The 23,339-nt window shown below is 44.9% G+C and overlaps 1 protein-coding gene across 6 annotated transcripts in view; it reads left to right on the top strand.

Annotated features, from left to right (window-relative positions):
- Stacl (SH3 and cysteine-rich domain-containing protein) overlaps positions 1-23,339 on the top strand; it is a 362,911-nt gene that overhangs the window by 274,783 nt on the left and 64,789 nt on the right. For all 6 annotated transcript variants that reach the window (XM_075875456.1, XM_075875458.1, XM_075875457.1 and 3 more), the window contains 4 exons: positions 999-1,068; positions 2,129-2,281; positions 3,478-3,780; positions 21,123-21,323. In XM_075875456.1, the coding sequence (XP_075731571.1) occupies positions 999-1,068; positions 2,129-2,281; positions 3,478-3,780; positions 21,123-21,323 (727 nt within the window). The remainder of the gene's footprint in view (positions 1-998; positions 1,069-2,128; positions 2,282-3,477; positions 3,781-21,122; positions 21,324-23,339) is intronic.

Below are 23,339 nucleotides of genomic sequence, written 5' to 3'. Positions count from 1 at the left end.
AGCTAAGCGGACAACGGCTATGTCAAATCTCGTTCCTACACGGACGAAGCCGGTAAGGAGTTGTTTCACAGTATTGTGAAGACTGCAACAACACAGAATGTTTCTTTTTCTGTACAAACAGTTTCGCGAATCAGCTGAGAGGCTTAAGAGCTCGTACGAAAGGTAGCATTCTCAAGGGATGACGTAGGCGCTCTCTGTTACGCGCTTGAAACGCTTCCCCAGCCATGAACACAAAGGCAATCGAAAACACTGCGATTCTGTGGGTTTATCTCAGCTTTATATCACAGGATAATTTCACACAGAACACTTGCTTCTTCTGAGTTGTGTCAACTAAGACCAATAACAATGTTGCAGAATTTGAACACACAACCCCGAGTGTGCTCGTGATTGTATGTACCTTCTCATCTTTCTGCAACCTCTTTTCTCCCCTTTATCCCCTCCCCAGTGCAGGGTAGCAAACCGGATGTGCGTCTGGTTAACCTCCCTGCCTTTCCTTGCATCTTTATCTTGAATGCGCCCATTGTTCCGTTCTGTTCTAAAGGGCCTTTTGTCCCGTAACGTAGGACCTTCTGGCCACAGGGCCTTCTATTCGACAGCATTGCCTGCTGCACGAGGCAAAGCAAAATAATCATTCTGGAGGTTCACTGGAAGTAAACCGCCTGTTCACTCGAAGCAATCTTCACCACCTGTTCAGGTGGCGAAGATTGCTTTGGAGCGGCGCGAATTCGGAACACTTTTCCCGCGCAATAGAGACTATACTGGATGCTTGATCATTGAGAAGTAGTCTTGTAGAAATCGTAAGTTCACCGGGCCTTCTCCGGTACTGCCACTGATGGAGCCACCCGAGTTGGCTCAGGTGTCAACTCGGCTGGCTAAGTTGTCAGTCTGCACACTGCATTTTCACTCCATTTAAGTTGTCGTGATGTAAATCGAAAGCGCATCAGCTTTCACAACATTTTTTTTTCCAATTCAAGTTGGTCCATATTTCCTTCTCGCAGGCCTCCGTACCACAGTAGTCTCTTCAACTGTTGGGAAGTGCTTCTTCAGGAAGTGGAAGTAGACTCCCAGGTAAGGAATGCTTTCTTGCAACACATTTGGCCGCATATGCAAAACTTCTCGCGCACGTGTAATAACGTTCCTAATGACGCTTTACGTACGATTTATTAAGTATGTGGAAGTTTTAGCTAAAGGTTTTACTTATTAAAACCGATGTCAAATGGGTTCAGGCTAAACGGAAGCGGTCTTTAGTGCCTCGAACAAAGAGTCAAGCTCCTGTTTCTCTTTCATGAACTTCCGGCTAAGCACTGATTCCGGGTTTCCCGGTATATTCGTGCAAAAAATGAGCTTAAAAATAAAATTCGTAGCTGAAGGATCTCGTTCGAGCTACAAATAATATTAGATACATATGTCATGTTTTTTCTTTAATTTTTAAAAGAGCCAATTCCACTTTACCTGAAACTGAGGAAAACGCAGTTTTCTACTGCTGACAATATGGTCTAGCTTGCCACAACAATTTTTTTTCGCCAATGCACTCTTGTCAACAAAATACCAAAATTAATATTGAGACTAAAATCTATTCAGCATGCTATCGTGACTACTGAAGCGCAAATTTAGATCTGGTTCTTATTGTAACACTTTATTTGGGCTTGCATTAGCTCGCAAAAGAAGTGTACATAACAGGGGATCTTTCACAGTGATTCACAGTCAATCAGATCAATTTTTTTCCTCTTTCTCTCTCTCTCTCGTTCTTTCTCTCTTTTTTCTTTACTCTCTCTTACTCACCCTTTCTCTCTCTCTTTCTCTTTCTCGTTCTCTCTCTCGTTATTTCTCTCTTACTCACTCTTTCTCTCCACTTTTCTCTCTCACTCTCTCTTTTTCTCTCTCTTTCTCTCTCTATATTTCACTCTTTCTCATTCTTTCTCTCTCTCATTCTCTCCCTCTCATTCTTTCTCTCTCTCATTCTTTCTCTCTCTCCCATTCTTTCTCTCTCTCTCATTCTTTCTCTCTCATTCTTTCTCTCTCTCTCATTCTTTCTCTCTCTCTCATTCTTTCTCTCTCTCATTCTTTCTCTTGTTCTTTCTTTCTTTTCTTTTCTCTCTTTCTTTCCTTTTTTCCATCTTCTGTGCAGGTGCACGGTGACATCTCACGCTGCCTGTCCCAGCACATGGGCGTGATGCTGCTGGAGAAGACCTTTCACCGAAAGGCGCAGTCGCGGAAGGTCTTCCTGCACCGGGAGAGCTTCGAGAACATCCTTGTGAAGGCCGAAGAACTGCTCAACAAGGTAAGGTACACACCAGCCCCACATTTCGTACGCTCAGCTGTACGCGAGTGATATCTGCACACTCACGCAATAGAGCAGAATAAATAGACGTTATAACAAGGTAAGATACGAAGAATGAGCACTTTACGTTAACTTTCTAACACCATTTCTTCGCCGAGAGGGTATTCATAACAAAGGCACATGCGTAAAACGGTCCTATTTCAAATAAACATTCCACGCGTGTGCTTCAGGAAAGGCCTCATACGGGAACAGCCGGTTCCGATGCACAGTTATTTGTGTGTGTTTGCTTTTTTTCTTTAACAGTTATTTTTAAACACACGCCTTTCGCCTGAGGTGCCGCAAGAATTGAAGCCGGTCACGTCTGTCCAGATCATAAACGTATTTACTGACTAAATACCAAGTAATAGAAAAATACGGGACGTAGACAGGCATGTGCACACCCGGCCAAAAATAAGACGTTGGTGGACGACGTGTTTGAGGCTATTGTTCTAAATAAATATACCCTGCCTATCGGTGCCACGAACGAAAGAGGGGAGCGGGGTATCAATCGAGGGCTCACTTTTCTTTTGTTAGGCACAACATAATGAAACCTACAGCCACCGAAGATAAGGCAGGTATTGAGGACGTTACTTGTATGCATAGTTCGGCAAAATTTGTGGAGGTCACTCAGACTCACTAATGAAATATATTTCGCGCTTCGGACTTACTCGGACTCGCACTCACGAAAAAGTCCCTCAACCGGACACGATCGGACCCAAAATTACCAAAATAACATTCACCCAGACTCACTCACACTCACGACTCGAACTGAGTCTGAATTAATCCAGGTGAATCGACCCATAAGTGAGTTTGCCAACCTCCGCTTGTATCTTTTAACTGGACAGCAATTATGACATAAGCGGAAATGAATTTAGAATGGTTAAAAACCGACTTGCTGCAGACAAAAACCAGACCTTCGGATACCGCCTCCGACTCTCTACTATTTCAACAACAGCGGCGGTAACTCTGCTATCCTCTTTATTGGGTGTTTAAGCTCTGCCACAATCCTGGGAGTATTTGCCAGCGTCGTGCCGCTCGTGCCATTAGCGCTCTGCGATTATCGGCACATACGAAAGTGTCATATCACCGCAGTTCGAATACGCCGTAACGTAATGCCACTGCCTGTCCCATCACACTTCACCGCTCGTCCCATTCAGTGCCAGGGCGAGTACGCCGAGGCGTACCGGACGGTGTGCCGTCGAGGCTGCACCGACCTGACGGCCGCGCCTCTGGACCAGCCGTCGCCGCTGAGTGCGTCCGAAGAGCAGGCGGCGCTGGCCGCCTACTACGACTGCCACAACGCGTACGTCCAGCAGCTGGCCGCCACCAACGGAATGCTGGACGAGTACTACGGCTCCACGCTGCCCCGCCTGCTGGACGAGCTGCAGGACGTGTACTGCGACATCAGCACCATCATCGCGCAGTCCATGCTGGCCGCCTCGGATGTCCTGGCAAACAAGGTGGGTGTTCCACTGGCTGACGCGTGTGCGCAGATGTTCTGGCAAATAAGGTGTGTGTTCCACTGGCTGACGCGTGCGCGCGGATGTACTGGCAAATAAGGCGTGTGTTCCGCTGGCTGACGCGTGCGCGCGGATGTCCTGGCAAATAAGGCGTGTGTTCCACTGACTGACGTGTGTGCGTGCATGAATGTCCTGGCAAATAAGGCGTGTGTTTTACTGGCTGACGCGTGTGCGTGGATGTCCTGGCGAATAAAGTGAGTATTCCAGTGGCTGACGCGTGCGAGCGGATGTCCTGGCAAATAAGGCGTGTGTTCCACTGGCTGACGCATGTGCGTGGATGTCCTGGCAAATAAAGTGAGTATTCCAGTGGCTGACGCGTGTGCGCGGATGTCCTGGCAAATAAGGTGTATGTTCCACTGGCTGACGCGTGTGCGCGGATGTTCTGGCGAATAAGGTGTGTGTTCCACTGGCTGACACGTTTGTGTAAATGTCCTGGCAAATAAGGTGCGTGTTCCACTGGCTGACGCGTGCGAGCGGATGTCCTAACAAACAATCTGTGTGTGTGTGTTCAACTTATACACGGACTGACGTGTGTTCGCGCATGCACTTTACGATCGATTGACTGAGTGCTTGAAAAATCGATAATTAGGGTATTCACTCCCATGTAACGCGAGTTTCTTTCCAGATTTCTGCTACCTAGAGCCGAACCTCGCGTTACAATTGATTCGCGCGGATGCAGCATTGTATTGTCCTGTGTGAAGGTGTCATCATAAGTTTGACTTGATGAACGCTTCAGTTCAGTTTTTTTTTTTTTTTTTGGGGGGGGGGGGGTATATGAAGTTTTTGAGCCAGCTAGAGTGACGTATTGCTTTATGTGTTCATTTGTTTTAATAAAGAACTATTGAGGCTGGCGAAGTATAATGATCCATTCACCCCACTCGTAATTTTCCCGATGAGGCCAAATATTTATATATATAATCAAGCGTTAACTGTATTAACCGAATCTTTAAATAAACATAATAAACTTAGTTAACCAAATTACGATTCTTGGCTTGCGCCACCGTCCAGCCCTAGGGCGTTGCGACGGGTTGTCAACACTTACTATTTTCACGCTCACTGCTCAATAACCTACTAAAGCTGCTCTTGTACGCTGTCTTCTAAACTTAAAAGTTGCTAAATATGCCATAAAAGCTCAAGTCATGTCCTGAGCCAGTCATGGGCAAATTCTGAGTTAGGCGTAATCAACCTTTAAAAAGACATTTGGGCATCCATTCATTCTTTAGATATATCTAATGATTCAACGTAAACGACTAGCAGTCAACACTCGATCCAGCGGCCTAATGAAAGTGCATCTTATCAGAATCGCAGCGCCCCCTGTGTACACAACGTCTGAGCGCGCAAGTCTAAAGCCCGTGTCCCCAGCACCCGTAGCGACCCTTCAACGCACCTCTGGTTCTATTGTGACGTCACTGCAGGACTTCCAATAGTGTTCCGCCTGCTCGTGACGCGACTGCAGGACATTCAGTAGTGTGCCGCCATCTCGTGACTGGTGTGGTGTGTGCGTGCGTATGCGTGGAGGGGCTATCGCCGAGTATTGCGGTAAACAAATTCCCAGTACACCACTCGATCCGAAATGTGTTCCCATCGTCCACGCTGTCCAACTCCCTCTTCGCACACACTCAGCCGGTCCCCTATGGCATTGCTCCGTCTAGCTGGCCGGCCCCGCAAGCACGCAGAGTTTGTTTGCGAGTTGTATTACGGGGTTATTAGGCCACTTCCAATATAGCACTCGCATTAGGAGTTGCACGTCCATTTGGAGAGTACGCACTGCCCGTGTCCGTAGGCGTCCAGTTCGATCACTGTATACGCTGCAGAAATCTCCGCGGAGGCGGAGAAACCATTCCATATAGTCGTCGTCGCCGTCCAAATTGCTGGAAGTCGACGTCGTCCCCAATCAGGTTATCTCGGTGAGCCAGTTTTTATGACCGAAGGCCTACTTTGGCCATTCAGTCATGCGTAGAGCTGATAATTACCGCAGTACAGGGTAGTCTTCCGCAGAAGTACCACGATTGCAAGGTTTTGCAGAGTATTACACCACGATGTGTTTCGGGCCCACAGCCAGGCCTTGTGCACTACATAAGCAATGACGTACTGTTTTGGCGGAGAATGAAAAGAAAGTGAAACATATTGGAGTACAGTGGTCTGTCGTTTTGAAACTCGAAGTTCTCAGCCCTTGTAAAAGACGGGACGCTTTCAGGGGGACGTTGTGAACAAAACCACGTTGAATTGCGACGGAAGCCCTTACGAGAAAATGAAAATGTTTACGATGAAGTACTTGTGGCACAGGATTCGCTCTCGAACAGCCGAAAGAAGCCGCGAAGCTTTGACAGGGACGGAATACTATATTATAACCCGGGTCTTACCGCTAAACGAACAAAAAAAAAAGATTGACGTATAATATGGCTCTATCCAGTTTCATTTTCTGGGCCACTTGATGGTGTTCCTCATAATTTTAGAGCGTCATCGGTGTTTGAGTCTTCGTTCAAGTTTTTCCCGCTCTTAAAATGCACCTTCTTTCGGTGGACAATGTAGCCTATCGGACGGAACAGTTCTTCAATGCCCCTAAATAAAGTATCACATTCCAGGTTCTTTTTTTTTCTTTTTTTAGAAACTTTCTTTTTATACTCTGGGCCTGTCCATCGCCATAGTCGCTGGTTCTCATTGCTCTCGCTAGAGACTCAGCTGTGCCCACCGTAGATTGCAAGATCGCTCACTAGATGGCATGCCACCGCTCACGCGGTGGTCTACTCTCGGTGCGTGCTCTAGTTTGATAGGAGACCGCTTGAAGGCCGCGCCCGTATAACACGCGCTCTTGGCGCACGACGACTGGCTATTTTAGCATGTGATGTCCCGTTACGATCACTGACGCAGTTCGTGTGAATACAAGAGTCCCACTGTCGTCAGGAGAACTTGTAGAGACATCGCAGTCTCGAAATTTCCTTTACATCCAATGATTGAAGATTTCATTTCATTTCATTTTATTACCAGACCCCTGTTTAGGGGTATAACATTAGGGACAGGGGTTGGGGGAGTGATTCCTGAATGAGAGAAAAGAATACAAAAGTGAGCCCCGTAACTGTCTGCATCAGAGTGGGACACCTCAAAAGTGGCTCACGGGGGAAGGAGATAAGGAGGGATTAAAAAGGATAAAGTGAGAAGCAAAGATAAGCTAGAGAAAGATGGGAACACGGTCGAAGGAGTCCGAGGAGAGGGTACCACTCAGCGAGAGCTTCACGGCGTCAGAAGAAGGCGGTACATGAGGAGTGGTTAGCATAATAGTAAAATTAAAGCAGGTGTTATGGTGTGATACAGGTTGGCAACTTGATCGAAAATTCGGTATGGCTTCTTATGTCGGCAGCGTGGTAAGGCAGGTCGTTCCGGTTTTCGGGCAACTCGAGAAAAAATTGAGGCTTCAAATGTTACTGTTCGTGTTCGTATACGGGTTACTTGCAGTTGTTGATGGCTGGAGCGTAGGGACGTGCGTGACGACGATGGCGTGGTGTAAGGGGCCTGGTTCAGCGAGCTGTAAAACAATTTGTGGAATAAAGAAAGACTGGTGACACGACGACGAAAAGCGAGTGATGGAAAGTTTGTATTCTGCCTTTAAGAGGGAAATGCTGACGTTATATTAATACGAAGAATTGATTAGTCTTGTGGCACGATTCTGAAGCGATTCGAGTGCATTGATGATGTATGTTTTATGATGATTCCAGATGGCAGGGGCATCTTTTAGTTTTGGTCGGAAAAATAACTTGTAGGCAAGCTTTTTAATCGTTATGGCGCATGACGAAGGTGGTGTTTCAGAAATTCTAAAACCTTGTTTGGTGATGAAATGACACGCGTCGCGTTCAGAGTCCAGGAAAGGTCGTGGGATAAAGTTAAGCCTGAGTACTTATACGTGAGAACTGACTCAACTGGGATGTTTGCGAGCGAGTAGGTTGAAAGGAATGGATTACGCTTCCAAAAAATCGAAATTTGCATTTTTTAGGGTTAAGGGTCATTTGCCAATGAATGCACCAGTTATGTGCGTTGTCGAGGTTGTTAAAATATTCTTGTTCTTAAATGTTAGTTACTGTGCGATAAAAACTTCACAGTCGTCGGCGAACATATGAATATGACATGCTACATGATTGATTGATTGAAGAATTGATTGATTAATGCATTGATTGAAGAATTGATTGATTGATTGATCGATCGATCGATCGATTGATTGATTGATTGATTGATTGATTGATTGATTGATTGATTGATTGATTGATTGATTGATTGATTGATTGATTGATTGATTGATTGATTGATTGATCGATCGATCGATCGATTGATATGTGTGATTCAACGTGCCAAAACCACCATATGATTATGATAGAAGCCATAGTGGAAGGCTCTGGAAATTTCAACCACAGTTTTTTAACGTGCACCCAAATCTGAGCACACAGGACTACAGTGTTTTTGCCTGCATCGAAAATGCTGCTGCAGCTGCCGGGATTCCATCCCGTGACCTGCGGGTCAGCAACCAAGTACAACATGATACATGCTGTGGCAGAATGTTGATGCGTAGGAGGAAAAGAAGTGTTCTTAAAACTTAGCCTTGCGGGACACCTGAGGTGACGGGAACGGGCTTGGATTAGTGGTTATTTACAAGAAAAAACTGGGATCGGTTAGTTAGGGATTCCTTAATCCGTTTATTTCGCTGACCCGATGCGTCCGCATGGGGAACTGCCTGAGAGAAGGTCAGTTTACGGTCACGTGATCAAAAATGGCAGCGTGCAGACGCCGCTGCGAAAAATCATCTATAGGTTTCTTGAACCTCCATGTCATAGCGCCCTCTATGAAACTGCGGCCGGCGCATGTGCTAAAGGCGAACATTATCTGGATGCTTCTCCATCGCGGTGGGCTGAGAGCCTCCATATCTAAATTATTTTTTCTTACACCGTGCCTTCGAGGTGATGGTGTAATCTTTACGAGTTTTCTCACCTAACAAACGTCTTCTCGCAGTAAGTGTCCTGTTCTTTATTTTTGTTCTTTTATTTGCATTTTGAGAAATTAGTTTATACAAGAAAAAAGGTTTTCCTTTTAATCACACTTCCGCGCTGGTATAAAATATCTTCAAACAATCAGACAGATATGAAAGCGTTCAGCAAGGTGGCATCTATAGGGTCATCTTTTTTCGATACCGAGTCTGACAAGTCTCCAATCTTGTGAGACCGGTCACAAGCCAGCGTTAGTGACGGGTGCAGAAATCACAGCAGAATGAAAAGACACTGCAACTTACTTCTAAGACGCCTGCTAAGAGCCGAAGCGTGGCACTTGAGAGCTTTAGAAACACAGAAAAACAGAAAAGAGAAAAAAAAGTGGATGGGTAGCTGGTTTGGATGTGAGTGAACGGAACTTCAATCCCGCGCACCTGGCTATATCTTACGATTTGCGGGTTGAAGCAACTTTTCATGTAGCGAACAAATTAGTGGAGATAAAAACAGAAGAACGGAAGGCAAAAGGCCCGTTCCAACTCGGGCCATACAAAGTACCGCGGAACATCCATTTGCAGCGCGATCGAGTGTTCGATTCTGAGTGCGGAGACCGTTGCAGCATGTTGTATACCAGCCTCCCGAGCGCTTGAAGGCGCTTGGCGACGGGAAACGTTCGATAAAGGTTTTTTGTTTTGCTTTCAAGCACTGTCCTCGTTTGCTAGTGTTTCTTTTTATTATTTTGTCAGAACTAACGCCGGATCGATCAATGGGTGGTTCTCATTTTCCAGCATCGGATAATTTAAACTAGGAGAGAAAAACGTAAAAAGATGTTACCTACTGTAAGACGCAGAGAGCCAAAAGCGACGCAAACCGTTTTGGTCCCTTTGCGAGGAGGTCGGACTTGAGAAACGAGTTTGCTGTCTGATTGCTGTATGAATTTGTATTTATGCCGGTATATTCGTGTATTTATGCCGGTATATTCGGGAAGGTATTATCCTCCTAGCCGGCGTGTTCAATCCTTAGAACTGTGGTCCTAAAACGACACTAAATAGCAAATCGCTCTTTACTAAATAGCAAAACTATGGGTGAAGACGCCATGTACAGATTGCCGCCCCAAACACTATGACGTCATGAATTTTTCGAAGGTGTCTATACTGAGTCCTACGTAGCTTATAATCGATAAAATTGAAGTACATTGCAATCTATGGGTGCCATATACCAAGCATACGAAGTTTCAGAAAATTTCATTCAGCTAATTTTGCGAAAATACTTAAAATACTTTGTGGAGATTACAGCACGAAATTCAAAAATGAAACTTCATTCTTAATTTCCCTCCACTGACACTGAATAAAACGTATTGTATTAGCGTTCTCAGAGCGAAGTTTGTCAATCTAAAACAACCCATTGTTTCTGTTTAGTGTACCTTTAAACTTTCACCTAACTCTTTAACGTTTAACACTAATTCTTAACCCTCAGGCCGAGTGATACGAATTAGGAAAATTTGGCAGATCCGATGTACCTGGGAATAGACGTTATGAGAAGCATGCTGGGGGAAGGTAACCGTGTTGCACGTTATGAAATGACGCTAAATATATGAATAGATGTTGCACGCACAGAGCTATGTCAAACAGTTGCAGATGTTTATATAACCAGTTGTTTACATTTGCGCAGCGACGTCAACTGGAACATGCGTATTAGCAACACCATAAGCAACACCATATGAAGTGCTGATCCTCACGAATATGCTGGCCCTGGACAATGCTATATAAATCAACTTCAGCGCATGGCTCCTAACCACAAATGACGCTAACTCGACGTGACGACTGTATCGAAGGAGTACATATGTAATGTTTTTAAAACTGGATAGGCAGCCCTGCGACCACTATTAGCGTTTCACGAAGGTTAACGTCTATTTTAAAAGTATTTCCGAGACCTGGCGTAGCTCTGTGGTACAATGCTTGACTGCCACACAGAATGCTTGGGTTCGATTCCTGCTGGGACCCTGAATTTATTATTCGCATTCTTTGGGGGGGGGGGGGGTCAAGGCTGCCTATGTCAGGTTTTTCTTAACACTGACATTTATGGTATGCCTTCGTTGGGTCGAGACTACCGATGTCGGGTATTGCTGAACGCTCAGGCGTTAAAATTGCGAATGTGGGTTCTCGTCGTTGCTGGGCGGATACTAAGTGGCAATCACCTGTGGCATATACCCGCATACTAGCGGCACATACCCATCCATTTCTATGTGCCACTGTCTGGCGGGAAGTGTTTCACGACGTACGCCACGGTGTTACATTATTCATGTCTTGAGCAGCGCTTCATGTTCGTCAAACGATCTTACCCTCCCGTGCTAATTTTGGTTCACGCCAAGTTAAGGGGGTGTGACCACGAGAGCACACAAACGTAAGCAGATAGATAGATAGATAGATAGATAGATAGATAGATAGATAGATAGACACGCTCAGTGTCGCCGAAGTGCGCTAAGAAATGCTTCGCATTTAATAATCAGTTTTCTTTTTAGGTCAGTGAGGAACCATGTGGTAAATGAGGTGGGCCGTTCATCGACTAGGACTCGTGCTTAGCAGCTACTGTACATTACACTGCCAATCTTCTACACACGAAAACATGAGGCCACGTGTGAACGAAGTAATTACAGAAGTGCTTGCACTGTTCGTGCGAATTCTCTGATGTCACTTCTTCCCACCCCGGTGGTCTAGTGGCTAAGGTACTCAGCTGCTGACCCGCAGGTCGCGGGATTGAATCCCCGCTTCGGCGGCTGCATTTGCGATGGAGGCGGGAACGTTGTAGGCCCGTGTGCTCAGATTTGGGTGCACGTTGAAGAATCCCAGGTGGTCGTCGAAATTTCCGGAGCCCTCCACTACGGCGTCCCTCATAATGATATGGTGGTTTTGGGACGTTTTTTTTTTTTTTGGAATACCATGATTTTTTTGGAATACCATGATCGCGCAAATGTCAGTTTGCAAAAACCAGTTTCTTACAATGAAAATCAATAATTTCAGCCTCGAAGTAAATTAGTGAATTACTCATTAACGATGTCAAGCAGGGAGAATCCGCTTTGCAACTTCAATAAATCTACGTTCAGGTCGCAAACACACAATGAATAGACACGACAAACACAACCGCTTGTGTTTGCGATGTCTTTTCTTTGTTTGAATTATATCGTGTTTGCGCTGCTACTTTTACCTCTAGACGCTCGACAACCGAGAAATCGCACCAATAGAAAATGCTGGCGGTGACAGTAAGAAGTTTTCGAACAGCATTCCGCAAGCCTTCGTGGTGCGCTCACTCTACAGCGCATGCGTCGTAACGCGAACCGCCGTTCGCGCTTGCGGTGCGCCCGCAAGAAACACGAAATAGCGCGCGGAGGCCCGCAAAGGCATTTCGCGCCGCACGAAAAAGCGAGCGTGCTGCGAGCATGCGTCAGCGTTTGCGGGGCCAAACGCTATTCGAAACAAATATGGCGCCCATACGCAAACTCTCCGCCCGCAGCGCCCTCTAACTTAGTACACGCTATTCTAAAACGCTCTACTTCCCTCAAATTATTCGCGGCAAGCACCAGCAAATGAGAATTTTAACGGCGTCTACTAAGTCCGACGGGGTTTGAGAGGACTACAAAGAACTTACGGAGTTATGGAAAAGCCAACGATGAAGATGAAAAGGAAAGAGGGGTGCGAGGGCATTAGAATAAACGGATGGCATATAACGTCAGATATATATATATATATATATATATATATATATATATATATATATATATATATATATATATATATATATATGTATATATATATATATAGGCAGGCATGGTGGTTGAGTGGCCGTAGCGTTGCATATAGTCTAGTAGATCCTCCGTGAGCGGTCACAACGTGGTTTATTTCGACGTTTCGGCCTAGAGTCTGGCCTTCATCAGGAATCCTGATGAAGGCCAGACTCTAGGCCGAAACGTCGAAATAAACCACGTTGTGACCGCTCACGGAGGATCTACTAGACTATATATATATATATATATATATATATATATATATATATATATATATATATATATATATATATATATATATATATATATATATATATATATAACATGCCAATGTATCCAAGTATCCTAAAGGGACACTAAAGGCAACTATCAAGTCTTCAGTCAACGTAGATGGTTGAAATAGAGGTTCAGAAGCCTCGTAGCGTTACTTTTGTGCCAAGAAAGTGCTTATTTTAGAATAAAATGACGTTTTAGTGGTCCGTATTGGGTTAGCGCACTTTAAATTACCCGCCTCAAGCGGTACGTCTCACGTCACTGTTGCCGATCGCAACGTTGCCCGGTTTTACTGCGCGGCCGCCGACACTAGTAGTAGATACGAAAGTAGCGGGAGGCACAGCAGCAACAACGGCCATCGAACAATATCCTGCCGTTGGCTCCAAGATGGCAGACGTGCTTGAATCAACTGGGCCCCCCTTGATGTCGTGACCTGTTCAGTTCAACCAGGTGAAAATTGAAATTTTGAACCAATCGCGCCATTCCGCATAGTAACTTCCGACGGTTCTTTTATTCCATGAATCAAACACAAACCAACAAGCAGCATTTTATTACGTCTCTTCATGCACGGAAGGTCATGCACTGCCGTTTTAGATGCTGTCATACATTGAGCTTTCACTCCCACATAAATTTTTGTTCGACTTTAGTGTCCCTTGAAGAAAGAGTTGGAAAGTACTGTAACAAATACAATAATTTCTGTATCTGATTTACTTCTTCCCTGAGTATCCTGTATCGTATCGCGATACAATATCAAAGTATCTTTGCTCAGCCGCTTTTCATGTGAGTCTCAATGAAAAAATTATATGGCAGCAATTTTTTTCGCTTGTTTTTTTCATTGCAGCAGGGTTCAGTTAACTCGGAACGGCAGTCACCGCGTTGAACGTGACCTGAAATTAACAATCATTCTTCTTTCACAGACTTACTTTTTCATAAAGTGGCAGCCACTCAATTAAACTGAAAAATAGTTCCACGCCAGTACCAACAGCCCCCTATGATCGATGAGCGGACCGTCGTCTGTGCATCGATCTATACTACCAGAGCTCTCCGCTTACGGGATGCGTGGCGCCACCCATCGACCATCCTCGCAGTGAAACCCGTTCGCGAGCATCCTCAGAGAGTTAACACGATGCAGTCTCAGTCTCGGAAGACGCGCAAGAGCTTTCGTTGACTTCCGCGGCACAGCACCACCCGTGAGGCGCAGAGAGTCATAAGGCTAGTATTAGTCGCACGTCAGAAACCGTGATAGCGCACTGAAGATGTGGAAACTCTTAATGTTGAACAGCTGTATCAGGCGAATGTTGTTTTGCGTAGTGAAAGCGGTCATGATATATATCCTGCAATCTGGCCTGAGAGAGGTGCCTGGGCGTAAGTGCATATTCATAATATACAGCTCTCGCAAGATGTAACTAGGCATATTTTTTCACCAGATTATATAGAGGAAGGGTTTTACTGTTCTGGTATTTGCCCATGATCTTGCCAAGAATGCTCATGCGCTAAAATTTGTCGAGCTTCAAGTTTAGATTTATATTTCTGTTCAAGCAATAAAGCTTGCGGTTGTGAGTAAGCGCTTCTTGAGTTCACTTTCTTGTCTTTGTCCTCTCTTGCGCTACTTTTACGCCACTATGAAAACATTCCACTTTTCCACTGTAACACTTTTTTTAGTTCCAGGTGAAAGTAACAGCTACATGATTCATGTATTTATTTATTCTTGTAATGATCGATAAGTTCACTTATGTGACAGATTGATTTATTGATTTGGTTTAAATCATAAATCAGCATACCGAAGCGATGTCAACGGCTTCCATCATTTCGTTGGCATTTATTTTTTTTTTATTTATTAGGTGTCTTAGTTGAGATACGTGTCACTGATCGAATCATTGAATGATTGAGAAATTTCAATTACACCCGCCTTCAATTTCCCGCCAGTAACCACCCTCTCTCCCTCAATTACATGCTACCCTATTACAACTACAAAGTAGCCTAAAACTGACCTGTTGGTCCCGACTAAATAATTCCTTAGCGTTTTCTAACAACGTTCTGACAACTGCAGTGGGCAAAAATGCAGTCGTATCGTGCTGAGTTCAAATGTCATCTATGTTGTCTTATACAATTCCAGGAATTCAGTACAAGGCTACGGTGTTTTCTTAGCACCAACGCCGGTATGTTGAAGCTCGAGTTTACCGTGACAATTTACCAAATAAGGCGTTGCTCGGCTAAACTTCAAGACGCCCTCATGACTTTAAATTACGGCCACCACGTTTCGTTGGGCGGCAAATGAAACAGACAATACCCATGCAGTTAATCTAGGACAACCTAAAGGAAGCACCGGTACTCGAAATAATCCGAAATTCAACGCACTTAATTTCATCATCATCATCATCAGCCTGACTACGTCCACTGCAGGACAAAGGCCTCTCCCATGTTCCGCCAGTTAACCCAGTCCTGTGCTTGCTGTTGCCAATTTATACCCGCAAACTTCTTAATCTCATCTGCCCACCTAACCTTCTGTCTCCCCCTAACCCACTTCCCTTCTCTGGGAATCCAGTTAGTTACCCTTAATGACCAGCGGTTATCCTGTCTACGCGCTACATGCCCGGCCCATGTCCATTTCCCCTTCTTTATTTCAACTATGATATCCTTAACCCCCGTTTGTCCCCTAATCCACTCTGCTCTCTTCTTATCTCTTAAGGTTACACCTACCACTTTTCTTTCCATTGCTCGCTGCGTCGTCCTCAATTTAAGCTGAACCCTCTTTGTAAGTCTCCAGGTTTCTGCTCCGTAGCTAAGTACCGGCAAGATACAGCTGTTATATACCTTCCTCTTGAGGGATAGTGGTAATCTACCTGTCATAATTTGAAAGTGCTTGCCGAATCTGCTCCACCCCATTCTTATTCTTCTAGATACTTCAATCTCGTGGTTAGGCTCTGCGGTTATTGCCTGCCCTAAGTAGACATAGTCTTTTACAACTTCAAATGCACTATTACCTATCTCGAAGCGCTGCTCCTTTCCGAGGTTGTTGTACATTACTTTCGTTTTCTGCAGATTAATTTTAAGACCCACCTTTCTGCTCTCCTTGTCTAACTCCGTAATCATGAGTTGCAATTCGTCCCCTGAGTTACTCAGCAATGCAATGTCATCGGCGAAGCGCAGGTTACTAAGGTATTCTCCATTAATTCTTATCCCTATCTGTTCCCATTCTAGGCTTCTGAAAACCTCCTGTAAGCACGCGGTAAATAGCATTGGGGAGATTTTGTCCCCCTGCCTTACACCCTTCTTGATTGGTATTCTGTTGCTTTCCTTATGAAGCACTATGGTAGCAGTTGGTCCCCTGTAGATTTCTTCCAGAATGTTTATATACACTTCATCTACGCCCTGATTCAGTAGTGTCTGCATGACGGCTGATATTTCTACTGAATCAAACGCCTTCTCGTAATCTATGAAGGCCATGTATAGTGGTTGGTTATACTCTGAGCATTTCTCTATTACCTGATTGATAGTATGAATGTGGTCCATTGTTGAGTAGCCTGTTCTAAATCCTGCCTGTTCCTTTGGCTGATTGAATTCTAATGTTTTCTTTACTCTGTTAGCAATTACCTTTGTAAATAGCTTGTATACTACAGAGAGCAAGCTGATAGGCCTGTAATTCTTCAAGTCCTAATTTAGGAGCCCCTCAAATAACCACGGGTAGTCCAAATAAATTTGGCATTCCCCGCACTTAATTTAGAAACACCTGAAAAAACCACGGGTGGTCCAAATAAACCTAAAACTCCCCGCACTTAATTTAGGAGCACCTGAAAGAACCGCGGGCAATCAAAATATGTATCACGTTCACCGTACTTAATTTAGAAGCACCTGAAGTAATCGCGGGTATTCAAAAAATCTGAGGTTCCCCGCACTTAATTTAGGAACACCTCAAATGAAAACGCGTAGTCGAAATAAATCATAATTTAGCAGTCCCTTACAGAACCATGGATAATCCTAATAAAATTGGAATTTTCCGAAGTTAATTTAGGAACGCCTCGAAGAATCACAGGTAGTCCAAATAAATCTGAAATTATCTGTGCTGAATTTAGGAGCTCCCGAGAGAACTACGGGTAGTTCAATTTGCCTGTACCTAATTTAAGAGCACCTGAAAAAAATCAAGGTTAGCCGAAAAAAGCCTGAAATTTTATGCCCTTAATTTTGGAACCCCTGAAAGAACTACGGATAGTCCAAATAAATCTGAAAATTTCCCGCGCCTAATTTAGGGGCACCTCAGTGGAAAAAAAGCACGTGTACATGAAATAAATCTGGAATTGCTCGCTACGGAGTGCATCAGATCGTGATCATTATTTTAGTTAACAAAGTCCTCTTTATCCACAATGGTCTAGTGGTTATGTTGCTCGACTGCTAACCAGAAGGTAGCGGGATCAAATCCCCGGCTGCGGCGGCCGCGTTTCCAATGGAGCCGAAAATGCTCAATGGCGACGTACATACACTTAGGCGCCCATTAAATAAGCTCACGTGGTCTAAATTTCCGAAACCCATCACTTCCGCGTATCTCATAATGGTATCGTGTTTTGGGGGGTCAATACAGACAATTATCATTAATGACAAAGCCTTCTTTCATTAAGTTAGGGTCAGCGAAGTGGACCTAAGTTGTGCGATTACAGGATATGAATGGCGGGCGAAAGGCCATCTTTAATTACGCCAGTGATATCCGTACACCTATGACGTCATGGAAAAAAGCACGAGCCATTCCTTGCTATCGCTATCAATAATTCGTGTTTTTTTAAAAAATGCAATTTTCCTCCCCGTCTTTTTATGTACTCCAATAGCGCACTCAATGACGCATGCGTCGTGACGTCAGAACAACGTGACAACATGTACATGCCCTAAGAAAAGATCTCATAAATCTGACTGTTGTTGCCAGAAAGAATACACAGGTGGTGCAGTCGATGCACTGGGTACGCGTTTGTGGAAAATCCCACTAAATACTACTTTTTCTGAGAGTCGATTTCACACAAAGCGGTCAGCGAGTAGCTGCCTATGTTGCACTTTATTAATGCGAAGCATTCTTTGGCGAACCACAGGTACTTTCACCATTTCTATCTATCTATCTATCTATCTATCTATCTATCTATCTATCTATCTATCTATCTATCTATCTATATATATATATCTATACCTCTATCTATCTATCTATCTATACCTCTATCAATCTATACTTCTATCAATTTATGCCTCTATCAATCTATCTATCTATCTAGCTATACCTATATCTATACCTATATTTATCTTTACCTCTATCAATTTATACATCTATCAATCTATCTATACCTCAATCAATCAATCAATATATCTATCTATATTTATCTATCTATCTATCTATCTAGCGCGCGCTGGCTCTGCCTGAAATAACGGCCACCGATTTTCTGCGAATCTCGAGTCAGTACAAGGCATGGCTAGCCATATTACGAAAGCTCGCAGCACAGCTGCGAATTCCCATGGGCACATCCTGGAGGCAAAGCCAGATGAGCTCGCGTTGGTCGTGCATCCCGGAAGCTTCGTGTTAAGATCTCGCGCAATCAAGCTCAACCGCCTAACGCACCAACTACAAACATTTCTCGTTTATTTCTGTAAAGCGTGCTTTTTCTGCTTGGCATTACATATAGCCCACACTTAATGGGCGCCGCGTTGGAAGCGACGATTAAATAGTGACCGTTTTCTTCCACACCGGAACAAGCGATCAGGACGAAAGAACAGGCGCTGATTACACAAATCACAAGGTCTGCTTGTAAACAAATTCAGTGCAAAATGCTATAGGGCAAAGGTCAACACAAAAGAAAGACACACAAAATAGATCGAGCGCGATCTTGTAAACGATTGTTAACTGCGCAAAATTAGGGAAAAAAGCTGAACACAAAACAGGACACACGCGATCGATCCGTTTTGCTCACTCGTGCTGTTGTTTTTTTCACCCTAATTGTCGGCAGTTAACTATAGTTTACGAGAACACGTCAATTAGCTTCACCTAGATATTCTAATTAGCAAAGTCTCCTATTAACGCGAACAGCATTGTTTGGTTAGCTTAGAGAATAAGAATTTCCAATAATCGAAATTTGTTCCACATACAATACCGAGACTACATTAGGACCTATCACTATTTCAAGTGCGTTGTCTGCTTTGACGTTATCAGGCGTAGATCTATAACGTCCCTTTGTTTTCCTTTCTAATGACCTTAGCTTTCCTTGTCCAATTTCACAGCCATTCGACCTTCGGTTTCCTGCAAATTGGAAGGCGATCGAGGAATCGCTCGAGGCCGTTCAGAGTTGATATCGGATGGAAATGTGGGAAAAATGAACACCGAGCAACGAAATAATGTCCAATTGAACTCTGCCGCAGACAATTCGAATTGGAAATTTCGATCTAATTGAATATATTTACATCATTACAATCCACTGAGAAGAAACGATAGATGGCGTTCACCTTCACGTCGTCTTAGACAAGTACATAAGATCCATGAGACATTTTGTAGATTAGAAAAAGGCTCCGCGATGATCTGCATCTATTGCGCAACGTAATGAGTGTATGAGACGATGCGATTGGCACAGTTTTCGCCATGGCCATATATTTGCTGCTTCGCTGGGAACTTAGTCATACTGAATGCGAGTGGCGCCCTTTTCTGTCTTGTCTTCCTTCCGCTACGGTTACGCGTCTTGGAAGGAAGGAAAGAAAACAGGAGGAAAAGAACGGCAGGGAGGTTAACCAGCCTATGGGCAGCTGGTTTGCTACCCTGCGCATGGGAGGGGGATGGGGGAGATAGAGAGCAGAGAGGGAAGAGATAAACACAGCATATTCGGCAGCACCCGCGCGCACGCTCGGTCATTAGACAGTTATAGTTTAGCGTGATAGCGTAGGTTAAGGGAATGACGCTACCGTCCAGCAAACGTTCGTTGTAGGCAGCGTCTTATAGTTTAGCGAAATAGCGCTTACGTGGTTTACGTGCCCCAAAGTGGGATGGTGGCGCCACCTATTAGATGGCTAAAAAGTTAAACAGTGAAAATGAAAACAAAACGAGAATGTTTGCCTGTGCCACCGCGCGAAGCATTGTTAGCTTGTTATTTTTGTAATACTAACAGTAAATAAATATGAACCACGTACAAAACGCGAAAACATCTACGTTGCCGATTTGTTTACATTGATCTTGTAATTAGGCCTAGGCGCGTTCGAAATGGGAAGCTATCTCAAAAACTACGCCAACTTATCCGTAATACTCAGTCATCGAAGTTAACTGAAGGCAAGCGAAGCCACTTTGAACAGTCGTTTGCAGCGGACAAGGTGAATCTTTCAATAACTACGCCAAAATTACTTCGAAGCGGGCGTCCGAGAGCGCCGCCATGTTTACGTACACTACGTGCACCTACGCTACCTTAAATCTGGAAAACACCGCGCGTACGGTAAGCGGTACGCGTAACGTACGTATCTGCGCATGCGCACTTCGATTCCGGTATCACGGTACGCCCGGTATCACGATAAGCCCGGTATACTAAAGCTCTCTATTGTATACGCGTCTTGCGTATTCCTACACGCCTAAGACCAGCTTGTACGTGTTTTGCGCGCTCGTTTCGTTGCCGCACATTTTGTAATTGGGCGCCGATATGTCCTGCTATAGTGCATTGCACAAGGAGCGAGTGTAGATTTCGCTTTTCTCCCGCTTTGTTTTCAAAGTATACCCGTTGAGCAATTATCACGCTTCTGGGTCAATATAACAGTTCTTAAAGTGATTACGCGCTCGTATTAGATCTCAGAAAAAAAATTATCAAATTGTTAATAGGATTTATGATGTTCCGGGAAGTTGTTACGATGTTGTCAACGAAAGGTATGGGCGCCGAAAAAAAATAAGAACTAGCGTTCATAAATTTTATTTGAAAACGCATGTTCCCAGCGGCATATGTCTCCGACGGTGAGGAACGCTAATGTGCAGTAGTGAAGCTGGCTTATGTAATCTAAGCTTAAGTGCTGACCAATAAAAAAAAGTGCCGACTAGCAAGACCATATGTCATTAGCGCGAGAGCCGTAGAAGTAATACTTCGATTTCAGTCTTCTTGTTCTGAAAACTTCCGTCTTCTCATTATTGAAAGTGGTGTTTCGTCATAACAACAAATGCAAGTACACATGCAAGACACCTCGACGTGTTGGCTAGTTCCTTTAATACGTGACTATTTGCAAAAGCTATAGCTGCAAAAACGATTGATTGATTGATTGATTGATTTTTCCAGGCCCGAGAGCAGGCGGACCACTACGAGGCAGTGGGATCGTCGTGCCGCGCCGTGAACGCGCGCAGCGACCTGGCTGGGTTCGTGCGGACGCTCTGCAGCACGGATCCGCGCAACCCGACCGGAAGTGGCGTCATCCCGGCCACGCCCCCTCGGCATCCCTTCGTTCCGCCCAGGGCTGACGATGAATCCGTATCCTCAGGGGTAAGGCGACGTTGACCGAGAAATCTAACGTACACCCGACCCCGAACAAAATGTTCTTGTTCATTTAGAGCTGTAGTTTGCGTGCATAAGCGCAATCAGGGTTCTCCACTTTTCGAACTTCCTATGCACCGACTTCGTGACATTAAAGGAATAGGGCGCAGTAGCGTGTGAGCCTTCGTGATAATCACATGTTCTGACACCCGCTGGAAACGGGTGCTTTTACCACGCATTGTGCGGCCTGGCTGTGCGAATGCTACAGTCATGCGCATGACGTCAGGCGAGCTAGCGTGCGTCGTCTACTGCGCGCGAACTGCAGTATGGAATCCGTGTGCTTCAACGTTGCGAGAACGTTGAACTTCCAGTTATGCCCCACGCGAATCGCGACTAAACTTCAAAATATGTTGTGTTTTCAAGATCATCGTTGATTTATCGCTGGGCGCTTTTCTCGACAGACATTTTGTTTTCCAGATTGTACGGCGCCGGTGCACACAGCAATCTCGGTGTGCACACGAGCACACCGAGAGTCGCCGGATCGTGGTGCTCTTCTGGCAAGCATGATCATTTGTGAAAAATGTGTGGCAATATACATAAAAGAAGATATGGTGTGACACCATGTGTACGCGGTGACTGCGGACCAACTCGAGGATTGCCAAGAGGGACTGAATCTTCGAGCGCATCGTTACTGCATTCCACAATGGCAGCAGTGATTTTACTTTTTCAAATGGGAACATGGCCTAATACTGATGTAACATCGGGCAAAACTATTCTATATTACTGATATAACTTCCTTAAACTAATCGGTCTTTCGTGGAACGTGCACCAAATATAAATTCGGGTGTTTGTGTTTTTTCGCTGTTCGTTGTACGACTGCAAGAAAAAAGACGAAAACCAAGCGACACGAGAAGCATAACTAACACACCGTTTGAAATGAAAGCATCCAAATTTTAGTTGCCATCATAATACGATCACCAAGGATGCCGAAAACTGACTAGCAGACGACACACGAGCACTGCGGTGACGTCATGCGCGCAAAACGAAGCTACTCTCTTCGCGCATGCGCACAGATACTGTGACGTGTCACCTGACGGCACTAGTAGTACCGGAAGCCACGCGCTCCTGGTTCACTCTCAGACGGGTTGCGACTGTAAGTTGTCATCTGTGGCTGCGATAGACCTTGCATAGTGAGCATACGATGTTTCAGAAACTTTCATCGAGTCAATGTGTTGAAAATACAAAAGAAAAACATTTTGAAATGTTGGACGTCATGCTCGAAGATTTCGGTGCCAAATTCTAAAATGAAACTTCGATCATCATTTTCTCAGCTAATAGAAAAATTATGAGAGCGAAACTTATGACATTAGATTTCATGGAGTGCAGTTTATCAACCTAAAACAAGCCATTGTTTCTCTTTAGTACCTCTCTAAGGTAAGACAGTCAATACTCGGCGCCTGCAAGAGTAAGCAAGGCGATGAGCTATAGGCTAGCACCAGCGCAAACTTCATGCGGACACTGTTCATTTCAACGCCTGTAAGGGAAAAGCTACGGACCGCACTTACTCCACCAGCCGTGCTGTTGGATTCCTTCTGGCGACGAAAGCTACGCGAGTCAACCCGCTCCGCTCGTAAAGCTTATGCACACAGGCGGCAGCACCGCAGCTGACCAGTACGAATTTTCAAGGGCTTCGTCGCTCACCACTTACACGGAAGCTCCTCGGGCGCCGACGGTCCCCAAGTTGCCGCCCGGTTCGTTAGCAGGACAAAGTAGGGCGCCTTCGTCCAACAATCACACATCACTTTCTTCACCGTATGCAGCTCTCGAGTAGCACGCTGAAGGCCCGACACCGCAAAACTTTTCCAGTTCACACTGAAGCAACTTCGGCGTCTCTGGCACTCACATTAGAGAGTTTTAGTACTGCGGAATGGTGCTACGTACGCATCACGCAAGCGCCTTGCGTTACGTGGCGTCGTTTGCCACTAATCGGCTTTTAGTACGCCGTAGTACCCGCGTACGTAACGA

Source organism: Rhipicephalus microplus, chromosome 10, assembly GCF_043290135.1.
Source record: "Rhipicephalus microplus isolate Deutch F79 chromosome 10, USDA_Rmic, whole genome shotgun sequence".
Lineage (NCBI taxonomy): Eukaryota > Metazoa > Arthropoda > Arachnida > Ixodida > Ixodidae > Rhipicephalus > Rhipicephalus microplus.
This window is presented reverse-complemented; position numbering and strand designations above follow the sequence as displayed.